The sequence below is a fragment of the Equus przewalskii genome, chromosome 15, assembly GCF_037783145.1.
Source record: "Equus przewalskii isolate Varuska chromosome 15, EquPr2, whole genome shotgun sequence".
Classification (NCBI taxonomy): Eukaryota; Metazoa; Chordata; class Mammalia; order Perissodactyla; family Equidae; genus Equus; species Equus przewalskii.
The window spans coordinates 75,146,408-75,162,666 of record NC_091845.1 but is presented as its reverse complement, the minus strand read 5'-3'; the positions used below and the strand labels follow the sequence as shown (position 1 = coordinate 75,162,666).

Here is a 16,259-nt window from a genome sequence, read left to right as displayed (position 1 = left end):
GTGAGTCTTCCCCAGAATGGGTAGTGGCTTCTCCTCTCTCTTTCTTTTCTCTCTCCATTTCTCTACTCCCTCTCTCTCCCTAGACATATTTGGGTAAGTGACTCTGCTAATCTCATCCAGGCAGAACAATGCCCGCTGGCCTGGGGTCTGGTGCTGTGTGGGTGTGTGCACAAGAACTGTGCAACCCTCTGGGTGCAGCCTGTCGGTGTGGGCAGCGAGCTCAGCAGAGATGAAGCCTGTGTTAGTGGCCCGCGTGCACTCAAGTGGATCAGGACTATCTTCGGTACCCGAGCTTGTCAAAAGAACTCTGAGCAGCAACCTCTCCTGATGGGAACATCCAGGTGGTAGCCCTGTCACCCTTACCACAGGCCAAGGACATCAGAGAATCAACCGGCTTCTGGGAGTCAGACTTGCAGACATGGAGCCACGAGGTCCTTCTGTGTCCCGAGAGAGGTGGATGTGCGAGTGTGTGAGGAGCGTGAGTGGGCATCAGATGGACAAGATCTGAACCAGCACGTGTAACAGGCGGGTGTGAGACAGGCGTGCGTGCGGGAAGGGGAACGGCGGGGATACGGGTGACTGAGGGAGAGGGAGAGAGAGCGGGATGGAGGGAGGACCTGAGGAGAGGGCCGCGAGTCCCTGTGGGGCAGGCGGGGGGTGCCGCCTGGCGGGAGTGTGCCCTTGCGTGGGGCCCGACGGGTAAGCGCTCGGGCTTCCTTTTCCCTGCCGCGCGCCGCAGGCCGTGCGGAGATGGGGCCGCCGCGCTCGCTCGGGAGCGGGCTCCGGGGCGTCTCGGGGCCCCAGGACTGGGGCTGCGGGGCCCGCTCAGGCCTCGGCGGCGGCGCGGCACAACCGAGGGGCGGGAGCAGCGCTGCCTGCCTGGGGCCGCCGCGCGGCTGCCGCAGGGTCCCGGCCGGGGACTCGGGGACGCGTCTCCCTCCATCGGGCCCCGTGAGCAGCTCGCGCCGGCCGTCGGGGCCTCGGGGGCGCGGGGCGGAGGGCGCGCTCGGTCGGCGGGTCCCGGGCACGGAGTCCGCAGGCGGCGGGAGGACCGGCGGGAGCGCGGGCGGCTCGGGGAGGCGGCTGCGGGCCGGAGAGGCGACGAGCTGGGCCCGGCCCTCGGGGGTGGACACCGCCCCAAGGTCACTGAGCCGGGCCCCGTCGCCGCAGTGCCGCGGAGAAGGGGACGGCTTCGGGCCCCACACGGCCCCCGACCGCGCAGGAAGCGGCCCCCGCCGGCCTCAGAGGCCGAGGAGTAAACCGAGGCGCACCCGCCGCTTCCTGCAGAGCCGCCTCGCCGCCCGCGCTGGCCCAGCCGCCAGGGCCTCGCCGTCGCCCTCGCTCCTCCGCCGCCCGCCCGAGCCTCTCGCTGCTCCGCAGACGGAGGCCTGGAGGGCCTGGGTCACCGTGCGCACCTCCCGGTCTGCATCTCCTTGCCTGTTTCCCGAGCCTTCGAATGCGGGGCGGCTGCGTGAACGCGCATCTTGGGGAAAAAACGGATCCCAGCCCCTCCTGGTGAGCACACGCCGGCCGGGCACGCCCTCTTCCATGTGGGCTGGGGTCTTCGTTCCTCGGAAAGACAGTCAGAAATCAATACCTGGGAGAGCAGGACTCCGCTTCTTTCCACAGAGAATCCTTTAGAGAAACTCCTTCCTTTACCCCCACCCCCTACACACACACACACACACACACACACACACACACAAACTCCTTAAAGGCTGAAAAGGGAGCCGAGTGTGGAATTCGGGGAAGTGATGACACACACAACAATGCTGTTACACCTGGCTGCTGCAGGCCCGCAGCGGAAATGCCTCTAAGGGGGAGGGGGAGAGAGACAGAGAGAGAGCCAGCCTGGGTGGTCAGAAAACAGAGGAGAGGAGAGAGCATCCCCCCGTTAGGGTGGGGCCCAACCCAGCTGTTTTTCCCCCTGCCCAGGCCCTGGGGGAGGATGGGCACTGGGATCCATCTGCAGCAGCCCCAAACCTGACTCCCCCAACTCCTACCCATAGCCCGGGCACGGACGAGGGTGAGGAAGAAGAAAAACATCTGCCCTCCTGCTCGGGAAGCAGCAACAGAGGTTTTAAAGAAGTGCTGCTTGCCCCCGTGTCTGTTGGGGGCAGTGGGAAAAAGCAACCAAGCTAATCTGAGATACAGGTCGGGCGTCGCTTAACGACTGGGGCGTCGTTCTGAGAAATCAGGCGTCGGTCAATTCCGTCGTTGTGCGAACATCCTAGCGTGTACCTGTGCAAACCTAGATAGCATAGCCTACTACACACCTAGGCTATATGGTACTAATCTTAAGGGACCACCGTGATATATGCGGTCTACGCTTGACCAAAACGTCTTTATGCGGTGTATCACTATTTTCAGTGGTGGGTGGAGGAGGGTATTTACTGAGGTGAGTTTAGGAGAGCCCTGCTCCCTTACTGCGGTGGTCAGACCAGGCTGCCCTCTTGACCTCTCTGGAGTCATCTTCAAGATGCTGAATTCCAAAGAGCCCCATCACCCTGTCCTCCTGTCCTTTAATCTCAGAATGTAGATCAGAGGCCAGGTGGCTGGTGGATGCTGGGGCCACAGGCCACCTAGGGCTCTCGAGGCTTCCTCAGAGACTGAGCGAGCAGCCTGGGAGGAAGAGGTAGTGACAGGCATTGGGCCAGCAGCTCCAGACACGCCAGTCACTAACACACACCTGCATGCCATCCAGTCAGTCCACCTTGCTCCACACAGCATCCCAGCCCCCTCAGCACCAGGGAGTTTGGGGCACGAGGATTCAAAACGCCAGCCATCTCCCTCACACTATGATCACAGACTTTTGTTAAGACTAAGTTAACTATTAAAAGGCACACCTGACTTTCTGCCAGCGCCTATTTCCCCTGAGACAATCTCCGTGCATGCAGGTGTAACTAAGTCCCAAACAGACTTCTGCTGAAGGGAGGTGAGAATGCACCCCTGGAGAAAGATCAGAACAAAGGTCTCATCAGGACAGAAATTTGAACAAGTGCCTCCCTCACAGCCTGTTGTTTTTCCTCCTAGTCTGTGATAGAATACATATATACTCTGGCAGTGAGGGAGGCAGGAAAAATTGAAAATGAGAGGAAAGAGGAAAGAGAAGAAAAGAAGGAAAAAAGGAGAGAGAGGGAGAGAATGAGAGAGAGGAAAAAGGAAGATGCGATATCCGTGAACCACATTTACTCTGATACATGATACACAGGTATCATCACATATAAGTATAAATGTGTTTTACCCCATAAAAATAAATAGCACACCTAACACAGGTGCGTACCTGTTTGTGCACCAGCTCACGTGGACCTGGGTATCCGGTATCTCAGATGTCTCAAGGACAAACCCTCCCCATGACTTCTATGTGTGATACCGGTTCACATACACACACAGCCCCACAGAACCCGCGGCAACAGTGGCGTCCATGTCGGAGCAAGAGCAGAGCGGGGTCTACTTAGTGTTGGTAAAGCACATATCCAGCCCGTGGGATTGCGACGCGGATTCTGAGGAGGGGTCCTGTCCCTAGGTCCCGGGCAGCGCGAGGAAGGACGGAGGGGCTTCAGGCGGCGCCCCAGGGCGCCTCTTCCGAGCGTTCTTCTCCCCAGCTGCATCCTGGCCCAGTCACTGTGAGAGCGCGAGGGACGGGCCAGGCCAAGGTTTCTTCATTCGGTGACACGCGTTTCTGGGCTGATTTTCCCAAAGCCACCGCGCAGCTCTCTCCACCCCAGCCCACCCCCGTCCGGCCCCCTCGCCGTCCGCCCCTCCCCCAGCCCCCGAGCTAGAAGTTTCGCCCCCAGACAGCAGCAAAGGGCCGAGCAAAGGCGCCGTTTTCTTTCACCTGAAGCTGCGAGGAGGCTTGGCGCGGCTCTCTTCGCTCGGGCCCGAGCTCCCTGGGCACGGGCCGAGCGTGGACGGGCCCGCCGGCGCCCTCGGCATCTCCTGGCCCGGTCCGCGGAGCGAGCACCGGCAGACTGCACGGGTTTGTGAGAGCGTGAGCCGGGCCGTCCGCCGGGCCCCCGAAGCTCGCTGGGAGGGGGCCGGCCGGTCCGGGCTGTGCGGGGCGTTTACAAAAAAGTGACTTGGAGATGAACTCGCCCGTGCGCGACTGGCCGCCCCGCTATAGGGGCGAAGGCGCCTGACGCAAGCGGAACTTGGCGGAGCCGATACGAATCAGAACAGAGCGAGGCTCCTGGCGCACTAGGGACTCCAGGAGGCAGCCCGGCCAGAGACGCGGGTCTTGCCTCGGGAAACCGGAGGGTGGGGGGAGGGGAAGAGCGCGGAGAAGAAAACCCACCGAGGCGGGGACTGGCCTGGGCGGGGAGGGGCGGTGGGGCCGGAGCCCCTCTCTGTTGGGCGGACTCCCCATGGCCAGAGGCTGAGCTCCACTCCCGCCGGCCGCTCCCTAGGGGAAGGGAAAGAAGAGGGGAGAAGAGCGAGCGGCCGCCAGCGAGCGAGCGCGGGCCGCATCCGCACTCTGCAGAAGTTGCAGACTCGGCCGAGGGCGGACTTGTGCGCCGGGGGCAAGAGCAGGGCTGCCTGGCCGCAGCGCGCCGGCTTTGTCATGATGGCCAGCTACCCCGAGCCCGAGGACGCCGCGGGGGCCCTGCTGGCCCCGGAGACCGGCCGCGCAGCCAAGGAGCCCGAGGCGCCGCCGCCGCCGAGCCCGGGCAAGGGAGGCGGCGGCGGCGCCGGGACAGCCCCGGAGAAGCCGGACCCGGCGCAGAAGCCCCCGTACTCGTACGTGGCGCTCATCGCCATGGCGATCCGCGAGAGCGCCGAGAAGAGGCTCACGCTGTCCGGCATCTACCAGTACATTATCGCCAAGTTCCCGTTCTACGAGAAGAACAAGAAGGGCTGGCAGAATAGCATCCGCCACAACCTCAGCCTCAACGAGTGCTTCATCAAGGTGCCGCGGGAGGGCGGCGGCGAGCGCAAGGGCAACTACTGGACGCTGGACCCGGCCTGCGAGGACATGTTCGAGAAGGGCAACTACCGGCGCCGCCGCCGCATGAAGCGGCCCTTCCGGCCGCCGCCAGCGCACTTCCAGCCCGGCAAGGGGCTCTTCGGGGCGGGAGGCGCCGCGGGCGGCTGCGGTGTGGCGGGCGCGGGGGCCGACGGCTACGGCTACCTGGCGCCCCCCAAGTACCTGCAGTCCGGCTTCCTCAACAACTCGTGGCCGCTACCGCAGCCGCCCTCGCCCATGCCCTACGCCTCCTGCCAGATGGCGGCGGCCGCGGCGGCGGCGGCAGCGGCGGCGGCGGCCGCGGGCCCCGGCAGCCCGGGCGCGGCCGCGGTGGTCAAGGGGCTGGCGGGCCCAGCCGCCTCGTATGGGCCGTACTCACGCGTGCAAAGCATGGCGCTGCCTCCCGGCGTGGTGAACTCGTACAACGGCCTGGGGGGCCCGCCGGCCGCGCCCCCGCCGCCGCCGCCGCACCCCCACTCACACCCGCACGCACACCATCTGCACGCGGCCGCCGCACCCCCGCCAGCCCCGCCGCACCACGGGGCAGCCGCACCGCCCCCGGGCCAGCTCAGCCCTGCCAGCCCGGCTACCGCCGCGCCCCCGGCGCCCGCGCCCACCAACGCGCCCGGCCTGCAGTTCGCCTGCGCCCGGCAGCCTGAGCTCGCCATGATGCATTGCTCTTACTGGGACCACGACAGCAAGACCGGCGCGCTGCACTCGCGCCTCGATCTCTGAGAGCCCAGCGTACGCCAGATGGGAGGATGTAGGGACGCGCGACGCCGGTCTTGGTCGCAGCCACCGCCGCCAGTCGGACCGCGCACCCGCTGGGGCCGCCTCCTGAGCCAGCGCCCACGGCCGCTCTGCGCCTCTCCGCTGCCCTCAGCTCCTCTCGCTCCTTTGTCTCCTCCGCTTCTCCTCCTGTGCTCGCCTCTGCGCCCCTTTCGCTCCTCCTGCCTGCAGGCCGCCTCTCCACGCGCCTTCGGCAGGCCTCGTCTCCTGCCGGCGCCCCGTCACCGCACTTGGCCCCGCGCGGTCCACGGCGGAAAGGAAGCGCCGGGGGCCGAGGCACAGACCTCTCGGCCTTCTCGCACAGGTCGGTGCGCTCGCGCTCGGCTTTCCCCGCCCGGCGGCCGAGCAATCGTCGGCCCGAAGCGCCGGCCTGGGCCGGCAACGAGACTCGCGCCGCCCGAGAAAGGAACGAACGTGTGTCAGCTCCGCGTACCCTCTTGGAGCTGTTCAGAAGCCGCTAGCCCGGGCCCACGGGGCGGGGCGGGGGCTGGGCCCGAGCAGGGAGCCGGGGCCGCCTCGCTCGGCGGCCTGCGCCCGGGTTTAGCCCACGTCCCGGCTCGGAGGGAGGCTGCGTTTCCTCCGCTCTCCATCCCGCCTCTTCGGGCACCTCCAGGCCCAGGCGGCTGGCTAACGTTTTGCTAAAAAGATTGGTAGGGCTATTTTAGATACCATTAAAAAAAATTTTAAGGAAAAAAACTCACCGGGAAAACTGGCGAAGTATTGTGGCCTTGGAGTTTACTAAAGCAAAACACGTAAATCGCCTCTTCCAGGAGATTGGAAGCAGAATTCCTGTCGGGCCTTCAAAAAGCTATGGTCAGAGAGAGAGGCAGACAAATATATTCAGTAAAAGATGGTCTCATCTACGAATTGGGGGTTTTTTTCCCCTCTCTCCTTATCTAAAAATTAAAAAATGACAAATTTCCCGGGATCTTCCGATGCAGACCCGGAGTGCCGGCAGATCACCGCCTGCCAGGCGGACGCTGCAGGGGCGGCTCGTCCTCTCCCTGATTTTTGTTTTTCAGACGTCTTGCTTCTCCCACCTTGGGCAGGAGAAATGTGAAACCTGGCCGCGGTCGGAGCCGGCGGGAGTGGGACCTGGAGCCGGCCGGCCCGAACCCCGAGACCTGGTTGTTCTGTAGTCTGTCGTTGGGAGGACCAAATTTTCTAGAGACAACTAGAGCACTTTTGTTGTTTTGTTCCTTGTTTGTTGTTGTTTTTGTCTTGTCAATTCCCGAATAAACTTTTTGTTCTTTCTTTTAACAGAGACCTATATTATTTCAGTCGTGCCTAAGTTTGTTCAGCCGCTAGTTAAAAGAGAGATTTTCAGCAGGATTTTATCCTTTTTCAGATAAACAAGGGGTGAGGGCAGCCGGAGTGGGGGGCGTTTGTGGTTGTGGCCGCCGTTTTGTTTTCCCCGGGGACTGTTTGTTTTCTGTGTCGTCGCTGGTCTGTTGAAGCTGTTCGACATCATCAGAAACTTTATCTGCCGTGGTTCGATCACCAGGCGCGGCTGTCGGGATTCGTTCTGTCTTTGTACTCATGCAAGTTTGTGTTTTCCCTCTTACGCGGTCATACGAGGGTGTGTGGGCTGTTTTCATTATTTTGTTCTCAGACTTTTAAATTTTTCCAGTCAAATATAATAGCCGTAAGAGTTTATTCCAAATAGATAAAATCCTATTTGCGGAAATGCTCTATAAGCTGCAAACCTCAGTACAAATGAAACGAGTGACTGATTGCCTTATTGTTTTTCGTCAGAATTCATTTACCTTGAGATATGTGTAAGAGATTTGCGGGCATCAGACAGGGGTGAGCATACTGTGTGGCTGTAGAAATGTGATCTTTTTCTTTCTTTTCCTTTGCTGAGACTTTTCGAATAACGAATTAAGACCTGTGCTTCCGTGCAGGCACACGAGCTTTGGGCCGGGTTGCAGCCTGGGGCTCAGAGGCGGATTGGGGGTGGTCGGCCTTCAGTCCTCCGAGGGGATGGCGGGTATCAGCTGACTCCAGCCGCGACTGCCACGCTGCTTGGGCTGGACCCCACGTGTCCCTTATCGACCCTCACTCTGGGCCTGTACAGCAGTGGCAACAGCTCCAGGCCCACCAGTGAGCCAGGGGAGGCTGCGCACGGCAGGGAACTAGCCCGCAGGCCTCCCACTTCAGTCTGCTGGTGGTCACAACAGGGAACGTCAGGGTGGGATCCGTGGTATGTGTAGTTGGGCCCAAGGGGAAGTGGCTCCCGCACAGTACGCCCCCTCCTCCCTCCCTGGAGACTGGAAGGTGGAGGATGAAGCCGTGGGGATTCTGAGGAGCAACACCCTGAGACCGGCACTGGAGCCTGCCAAGACCAGGGGAGCTTGGAAGAGCAGGCCAGAGAGAGAGGCTCAGCTGGAGCCGGAAGCCCAAGAGGCTGGTCAGGCCTGGTGGCTGGGCCCTTCTGGAGACATGATGCCCCTTTGTCTGGCTGACTAAGGAGAGCTGCAGAAAAGAGAGTGGATGGCCGCGTGCTTGTCTGTTTGTGCTTTCTGTGGTGTGAACATGTATCCCATGGGCAGTTGTGTATTCTATGCCTGCTGCAAATGTGTGCATGCAGTGTAAGTCATGTCCTGGTGACAGGCTGGGAGGTGTGTATGTCTGTCATCCGCCTTTGGAGATGGCATATATTTTGGGCATTGTAATAAATCATATGGCTAATACTCAGGGAGTGCTTCCTGGGACCACAGTGTGTGTTGCATTCGTATGTCTTTGGTGACGTGTGCAGCTGTGTTCTGGGTGTATAACCCTGGCTTGCTGAATGATAACAGAGAATACATCCTTTGCTTCAGCTGGTTGAGGCTCTCTGTTCTGAGGCTGGCTCTCAGCACTCCCAACCTCTATCCCGAACAGAGAAAGCCGAGGAGGGGAGTCTCCAGCCAGAGCCTCCAGTGAGATGGAGAAGTTGGCCTAAGCCAGCACTGGAGGACAAAGCCCCTCTCTGCCTCCAAGAACAGAAAGGCAAGAGGCACCCAAGGTGGGGGAGAGAGCGGCAGCCTCACCAAGTACAGAGGGTGAAATGAAGGAATCGGTAAGGGATTCCTGCTCTACATGGAGCCTGGAGGAGGTGAGAGAAGGGAGCCAAATCATACTGCACTTCCCCATGGATGCCCACAGAAAGACATCTGTCTCTAATTCCAGCCCTAGGAGTTTTCTCCAAAACTCTGTAGTTTGGTCATTTTCCCCCCAGTGCTAAAAGTTTAGGGCAATGGCCATCTTCCTCTCTCATTTCCTTTCTATCCTCTCCCTCTTTACAGTTTTGAGTTTCTGTTAGAGCAGATGGTTTAAGGAATTCCCTAAATAAGGACAAAAGTATTTAAGAGAGTTCCAGATACGTAGCAATTATGCCTTAGCATACAGTTTGGTCTAGATGTCCGGACCATGTGGGTGTATGTGTATGTGTTTGCCAGGGTATACTGTAAATACAACATAAATAGAATTTACTGCAAATACTCTGCCGATTTCTGCGTGTCCTGGATAATGAGTTGCTACACATGGTATTGAATGAGGAGTATGTGTGTGCTTGTATGGATGTAAACATCCTCATACTCACTACTGACAAGATGAGCCCCCCTCCTCATATTTACACATGAATTCTTGGTCACCCCACCCCCCCACCCCCAAGACTGCCCAGTCAGAGTACTTGGGTTGGGGAGGGGGCGGTACCCTGTTCTCAGGCGGACCTGAGAGAAATCTTTGCCAGTGCAGTACATGCACCAAGGGATTGTCAGATAGGGACCTAGGGGGTTCTGTGGGATGCCTGCCCCTCCACTCCAGAAGGTATCCTTGGCCAGTCTCCCCCTTGCATAAGGAAAGAGTTCACTGCCCTGCATCCCTGGTTGGGTGGGCATGAAGCCCAGGACCTTCCACCTGAGGTTAAATGCCCTCCAGCCTTTGCCTGGGTCTCCCATTAGCAGAGACTGGAGCTCTGGGCTGCGAGGAGCCCCAGGCTGCCAGAAGCCCCCTGGCAGTGGGTGGAAATCAGGGGCAGACGAGGGCTTCTTGGAGCAGGAGGGGCAGGAGAGGATGGGCCAGGAAACTGGGTCAGACCCAAGACATTCTGCCCACGAATGAGCTCGTCCCTTAGTGAAGGCTTGGAGCACTGGAACTGCTGGGCCAGGTTCCTGGCCTCAGGGAGGGGGAAGGAGGGCCAGGAAGCAGCTTGGTCAGCTCAGGAGCCCTGCAGTGCCCCCACTCTATGGAGCTAAGCTGCTGGAGATTGTGCCTTGTCTGTCCTGCTGCCTCCACAGGGCAGCCCCTGCTTCTTGGAGTAGCCTGTGGGACCCATAGGAAGGGGTGGGACCAGGAGCCCACACTTCTCCTGTGTGGTGGGAACCAGGCACAGGGATCGGTTGGGACTGATCTTCATGCCCCAAGTTCTTCCTTCAGGACAACCAGAAATTAAGGATTCTTGAAACCAAGCAGTTTTATTGGTTTTCTGCTTTCTGGAGGGAGAGCTCCATTCTGTCACAAGAATGCCTGGACCCCAGGAACCCCAAATCTCCTGGTTTATATTTAAGGAACCTGGGGTCCTGAAAACAGAAGGGGCCAGCCAGAGGTCACCCAGCTATCTGTAGGGCAAACAGCCTCAGAAATGTTAAGGAGATACCTGAGAGCACTGAGCCCAGCTGCCCACTTGGGCTCTCCAAGTGGCACAAGCCCTGCCACGGATGTTGGGGGGAGGGGCTCAGTGGGTGAAAGGGGAGCCAGCTGAGAAGAAGGAAGCACGCTGCTGGGTCTGAGTTGCAGGCATATTGCACCCTGGGAACTTCTGTGCTGGCTGTGTGCTGCACAGCCTCCAGCTCAGTGATGAGTTCTGACTTATTCTAGGACCATGTCACCCCAGGGAGTTGGCCTGTGCCGGATGGGGCAAGGACAGGGTCCTGTTCCGCCGGAAAGAACTAGTGTGAAGCCCAATGACTTCCTGGGATAGCTGTGTGACTTTGGGCAAAGCACCCATTCTGAATTTCCGTTTTCTCATCTATAAAACAGAATCATATGTATCTCACAGGGTTATTAAAACAGTCAAATGTCCTAATGTCAAAGTGCCAGTTTATAGTAGATCTTTCAATATGGTTTTCCCTCCCCTATGGAAAGAAGGAAGGAAGGAAGGAAGGAAAAAAGGAAAAGCCTTTGGTACTGACCCTGTAGGGTCTGACATCCTAACCCAGTGGCCACCAAGAGCCCAGACCACTGAGCGCCTCCCAGGTCACCCCACAGGGAGTGTGTCCGCCCTGCCCCAGCCCCTAGACCCTGAGGGTGAGGTGCATCCTCTTGTCGCTGCAGCGAGTGAATACTCGAGCCCTGGGGACAGAGAGTGTGCCGAGCCCGGGGCTCCTCCAGCCGCCCTCTCGCTTCCCCTACGGCAATCGTCACCGATCTACCAGCTTTCCTCGGAGCAAGGCCCGGCTGACCTGCGGAGCGGCACCGACCCGGGCGCTGGGGTCCAGGCACAGCCGCCACTCTCAGGGCCTAGGGCCGGTGCCTCCCGCCCTCAGGCACCTCCCTCTGGAACGCGGGGCTGTTTGAACTTCTGCCCCCGACACACACAGTTTTTCAGAAAAACAGTAGGTAGCCCCCGGGAGGGAGGTTGCGGAGGTCAGCCCGTGGGAGAGGCTCCCCTCGGGTCTTTGTGGAGAAACGGGAAACCTGATGGGCCAACGCAGGAAGCGGGTTGGGCCGAGCTGCCTCGGGCAGAGGCGCCGCCCGCGGGCGGGGAGCGGGGAGGCGCGGGGCCCGCCGCACGCACCCGGCCGGGGCCGCAGGCCCGCGGGTGGCGCTGCCAGCGCACATCGGCGGGCGCGGGGCTGGCGCCTCCGGGCAGCTCTAAACCAAACCCGGGGAGAACGGCTGGGCCCGTCCGAGCCCCGGTGCTCTCGACGACGGGACGAGCAGAGGAAGCGCAGGGCCCTGATCGTCCCCAGAGGTGCCGAGCGCACCGGGCAGTGGCCGCCGGAGTCCCCGCCTCGCCGGGAGGCCAACGCCGGGTCTCCAAGGAGGGAGCTCAGCCTGACCCGGCTGTCCTTAGTAATACTACTAATCAGCCCGAATAAAACAAAACCTTTCCCCGAATTTTCTTCTATGTACAAAGGAAAATGACCTCTAGGCAGGCAAAGACGAGGAAAGGGCAGCGTCCCAGGAAACTTAATCTCCATGGACATGGACGAGGAGGCAAGGGGAATATGTTTTTTGCTTTTTTTGTTTGTTCCTAGGGGGGAAAAAAGGAAATTCGACACATATTTTTAAAAATCTCTCCCCAACAACCGCTAAAGGCCGTGTGAGCAGAGTCAGGAAACCGAGCCCCCGCCCGCAGTGACACCGGGCCTTTGTCTTCTTTCCTGAAGCCCCCAAGACTGCTGACCGCGCCGAGATAAAGGCCGGGTCAGAGCCCTGTGGAATCCCGGGGGAGGGGGCAGCCGTCCCGCTGGCGCTTCCAACACGCGGCCCCGCCGGAACCGGGCTACAAGGCTCCCCAACGCCAGGCCCAACTGAGGCACCGCTCCGCGTTTCCTGACTTTCCCCGAAAGTCTTCTGCCACTAAATTCCCTGGACCCAATTCCCACCAGCATTACGTTTTCCTACTCAAAGCCCCAGGAGGGGCGAGGGGCCGCGGCTCCCCGTCCGACCTCGCCTGAATTGGTCCTCAGACGTGGAATCGTGCGCAACGTTTGCTGCGACTCTCCCATTCGCGGCCGCTGGGCAGGGTTGGCCAACGGGATCCGAACCCGTGCCGTATCTGTCGCGGCCGTGCCTCTGTGCCTTCTGGTGGCCCCGGAGACTCCTCCAGCGCTTGACTCAAGTTTTCTACATAACGACCTCCTGCCAGAGGGAAGGGTCAGCGGAGATGGCGGAAGAGCGTTTGGGACCCTATCCTGTAGCTTTCTGTGCTTGAGAAACGCGGGTCGCCGAGGAACTCAAGTCCCCGCGGCGTGGCCTTTGCACGGCGGCGGCCTTGCGCTTCCCAGGGTACGCAAGGAGTCCTTTTCTCCGCAGACACACGCAGGTGTTGAGAGCGCTGGGCCGCCCAGAATCCTTTCCACAAAATAGAGAGCGGACGAGCCCGGCGACCTGCGGGTGCGGAGACCGAGGGAGCTCCGGCAGCCACGCTGCGCGCCTCGCCACGCACGCCACGTGGTGGCCCGCTCTGCAGCCACCATAGTTTCCCAAGCCGAGGACGAACCCGCGGTTCGCCTCCGTTCATGATGGCTTGTGAGGGTAGAGGACCCGGGCCGCCTTCCCTAAGCCGAATGGAAGATCAAGGCCCCTTTTATCTTCCATGGGGACGCGACTTGGGGAGGCAAAGAAAAAGCGACAGACCTGGGGAGTGAGGCCCTGCAGCCTCGGGTGCCCAGGGGGACCTCCTCCTCTTCCTTCTCTCGCCCCTTGCCCCCTCCAGCCGACTGGGGAATCTTGGTCCCCAGTGAAACTGGAGCTGCCCACTGGCGGCAGATGAGAGATAAAGGAGCCGGCGGCGCAGAGGCGCTGACCGGATCCGGGCTCTCCCGCACCCTGGAACAGCACGTGAGACCCTCTTTCCCCGGGCGGCGCTGACCCAGCTCTAGGGAGACGGATCGGCTGAGCTGTGTGTGCACACTCTGTCTCCAGGCACAACCAGTCGTGTTCGCGTGCGGAGTGTGCGTGCACACGACTGCACGAGGGTGTCCCATATCTTTGTGCATGTACATGCATACATGTGTGCATTTGTCATGCCTCTAGGGAGACAGGCATACACATGCACACACGCGTGATGTGCGTGTGCACACGTCTGTACTCTGTTCTTGCGTCTGTCCTGTTCCCGCGCTGCGCAGGCACTGATGGAGCTGGCTGCTCGTGAGTAGTAGTTACGCCTCACATTTGCACCGGCCTTTACAGTTTTCGATCACTATTTTCCCTACTATCCTAGGAAACGCTCTCCTTTCGAATTTTAGGTGGCGATACAAGCTAAGAGAAGTTAATAGGTACTCGTTTGCACACAGTCTGTGAGAGACTGAAGCCAACCAAAGACCCGGCCCGCTGCTGAACGTGGATGTGTTTGCCCGATGCGCTCCGAGGTTGGCCCGTTTGGCGCCCCAAGCGACCCCAGGTCCAGGGGGCCTTGGCCCTTCGCCAGGCTTCCTGGGAGACCCGCGGCGCCAGGCTCCAGGTTTCAGTTCGTTAGCTTTTCCGGAGCTCAGTGACACGGTGCCCAGGGCGGGGGAGCCCAGGGCAGGGGTGCCGCGAAAGAGCACTCAAAGATTCCAGGGCCGTGGCCGGCCACGCGCAACTTGGTGCCAAGGCCTGAGAAGCCTGCGTCTCCAAGGCAGCCACGTCAGGCGAAAGCGCGGTGACCTAGCGGCACACCCAGGAGCCCTGTGTTACGCCAGAGCCGGAGCAGTGACGAAACGAATTCCTTGAGCTTCTGCTGTCTCGACTCTCTAACGACTCTACCCGACCTGGAGCCCCCATGCCCGTTTTACAGAAGTGAGGAGTCTGAGGCTAGAGCGGTACAGTGAATTATCCCAAATTCGACAGCCAGAAAGTGGCCAAGGTCGGGACTGGAATCCCCAGTTAGCTGAGTCTGGGTCCCTAGACCACGGTGCCTCTGCCTCCAGCACGGCTCGCCAGGTCCCTGCTTGCGTCAGGGCTCTTAGCCTCTGACTTCCCTCGCCAATCTGTTGTTTAAATACACATATGTTCCCTGAGTGGGTTGCCTTTTGCTTCTTGCTTCCTCTCCTCGGGCATTTGGTTCTCTCCGGCCCCAAGCCCTCCCTCTCCGAGGCTGAGGCTGCCCGAGGGCTGTAGCTTGACCACATCTCGCCGTGTGCCCTTGGGCTTCGGCGCCCGGCTCCTGCAGACTGAGGTCGCTGGTCTCTGGGCTTCAAGGCCGCCCCCACCCCGCAGAGCCTGGGCGCTGGAAGGGAGCCCGCGGCGTGGCGAGGTCGCCATGCGGCCGCACAGCCTCGAGGCTGCCCTCTGCTGGCACCAAGCAACATTTTTGCTGCCTCCCTCAGCGGCCCAGGAGCTGCGCCGGTGAGAGAGGCTCGCGCAGAGCAAAGGCGACCCCACTCTCCCTGCATCCCAGGAGTGGCCGCTGCACCTTCACCCACTGCCGAGACCCTCCCGTATTGCTCAGTCTCTGGCCCCTGCCCCCTGGCGGCACTGGAGACTCCGGGTGCTCCCCCCAGGGGGCTGCTCAGTGAGCCGAAGCTCTGCGGTGGCAACGCAGCTGCGTTGCGACTTCCGCCTGCATCCCACGCCGACCGGCCCTCGGGGAGGAGCGGGGCGGGGCGTGGGAACCGCAACCCGCAGGCGTCCGCCAGGCGCGTCCCCCCCAGGCCACCGGCGGACTCTGGGGACTTCGGGGAGAGCCCCAGGCTGTGCTCAGGCCCCTGTACTCTCAGCGCCATAGCATTGATTGGCACCATGAGTCACCGCCGACGCGGAGAAAACCCTGCCCTCTCCCTCCGATGGACTTCCAACCCCACTTGATAGTCGCCTTGGCGCTTGGCTGCCTATATTTCTTTTACTGCACTTGTCTCCCCAGCCAAATGAAGGGCGCCTCAAGGACCAGAAGGGGCCGGTTCCCGACCCGCACCCCACAGGTCCTGGCTAAGGGTTTGCCAGGTGGTGTCGGAACTAGTTCAAGACGCCTCCATTTTGGATCTTGAAAAAAGCCTTCAGCAATGAGGCAGGGGGACACTTCTCGTTGCTGAAATCCAAGGTGGGGTAAAAATTAATCATCATACCTATGCACTTCTAATGCTCTATATTAAGACTTTTCACATTTTTCCCCCCATTTACAAAGATAATTCAAATTGAAGAAAATTGGGAAAATAAAACATTAAGATACACAAGGAAAATAGAAATTGCAGGTAACCCCACACCTCCCCCAGGAGGTAACCACGGTTAACATTTGGGTGACTTTCCTCTGGTCTTTTATTTACATATTTTAATGAAAGTCTAATTTCCATAATTAAAAGAATATATTTTATATAAAATTGGAAATTTTGTATTCTGCTTCTTTTAACCTTTCACCTTGAGGGCTTCTCCATATATTATTCTTTGAAACATGATTTTCAATGAATGCTTAATAATCCATTATATCGGTGGACCATAATTTTTTGATATAACAGCACAATTCTCTTTGTTTCAGGACCAGGAAAGTCCTTTTAGCCACACTCTCTGGGTCGCTAAATATATAATCAGGGGCCGGCTCGGTGGTACAGCGGTTAACTGCGCACATTCCGCTTAAGCGGCCCAGGTGCGGACACGGCCCCACTTGGCACACCATGCTGTGGTAGGTGTCCCACGTGTAAAGTAGAGGAAGATGGGCACTGATGTTAGCTCAGGGCCAGTCTTCCTCAGCCAAAAAAAGAGGAGGATTGGCAGCAGTTAGCTCAGAGCTAATCTTCTTCCAAAAAAACAAAATATATAGATATATATATATAATCAGTAGTTGATCAACAAATCTTGAATCATTTGCTGACCCAAAAAAAGG

The 16,259-nt window shown here is 59.6% G+C and overlaps 1 protein-coding gene and 1 long non-coding RNA gene across 5 annotated transcripts in view; one reads left to right on the top strand and one right to left on the bottom strand.

Annotated features, from left to right (window-relative positions):
* LOC139076209 (uncharacterized) overlaps nt 1-3,689 on the bottom strand; it is a 30,037-nt gene extending 26,348 nt beyond the window's left edge. The window contains exons 1-3 of one of the 4 annotated variants that reach the window (XR_011527587.1): nt 3,284-3,684; nt 2,847-2,949; nt 1,438-1,562 (exon numbers count right to left, since the gene is read on the bottom strand). This is a non-coding gene — a long non-coding RNA (uncharacterized lncRNA). Of the gene's footprint in view, nt 1-1,437; nt 2,699-2,846; nt 2,950-3,283 lie in introns of those variants that run through there. The other 3 variants (XR_011527583.1, XR_011527582.1, XR_011527586.1) reach the window with 3 other exon arrangements.
* Nucleotides 3,690-4,420: 731 nt separating this feature from the next.
* FOXL2 (forkhead box L2) lies at nt 4,421-7,012 on the top strand. Its single transcript, XM_070577569.1, has one exon. It carries the CDS (start codon nt 4,562-4,564, stop codon nt 5,696-5,698), a length of 1,137 nt encoding a protein of 378 aa, XP_070433670.1. The 5' UTR covers nt 4,421-4,561; the 3' UTR covers nt 5,699-7,012.
* Nucleotides 7,013-16,259: the final 9,247 nt, after the last annotated feature.

What these genes read in the sequence shown, in the direction of transcription:
- FOXL2 (XM_070577569.1), top strand. Translation starts at nt 4,562, where the DNA reads ATGATGGCCAGCTACCCCGAGCCCGAGGACGCCGCGGGGGCCCTGCTG.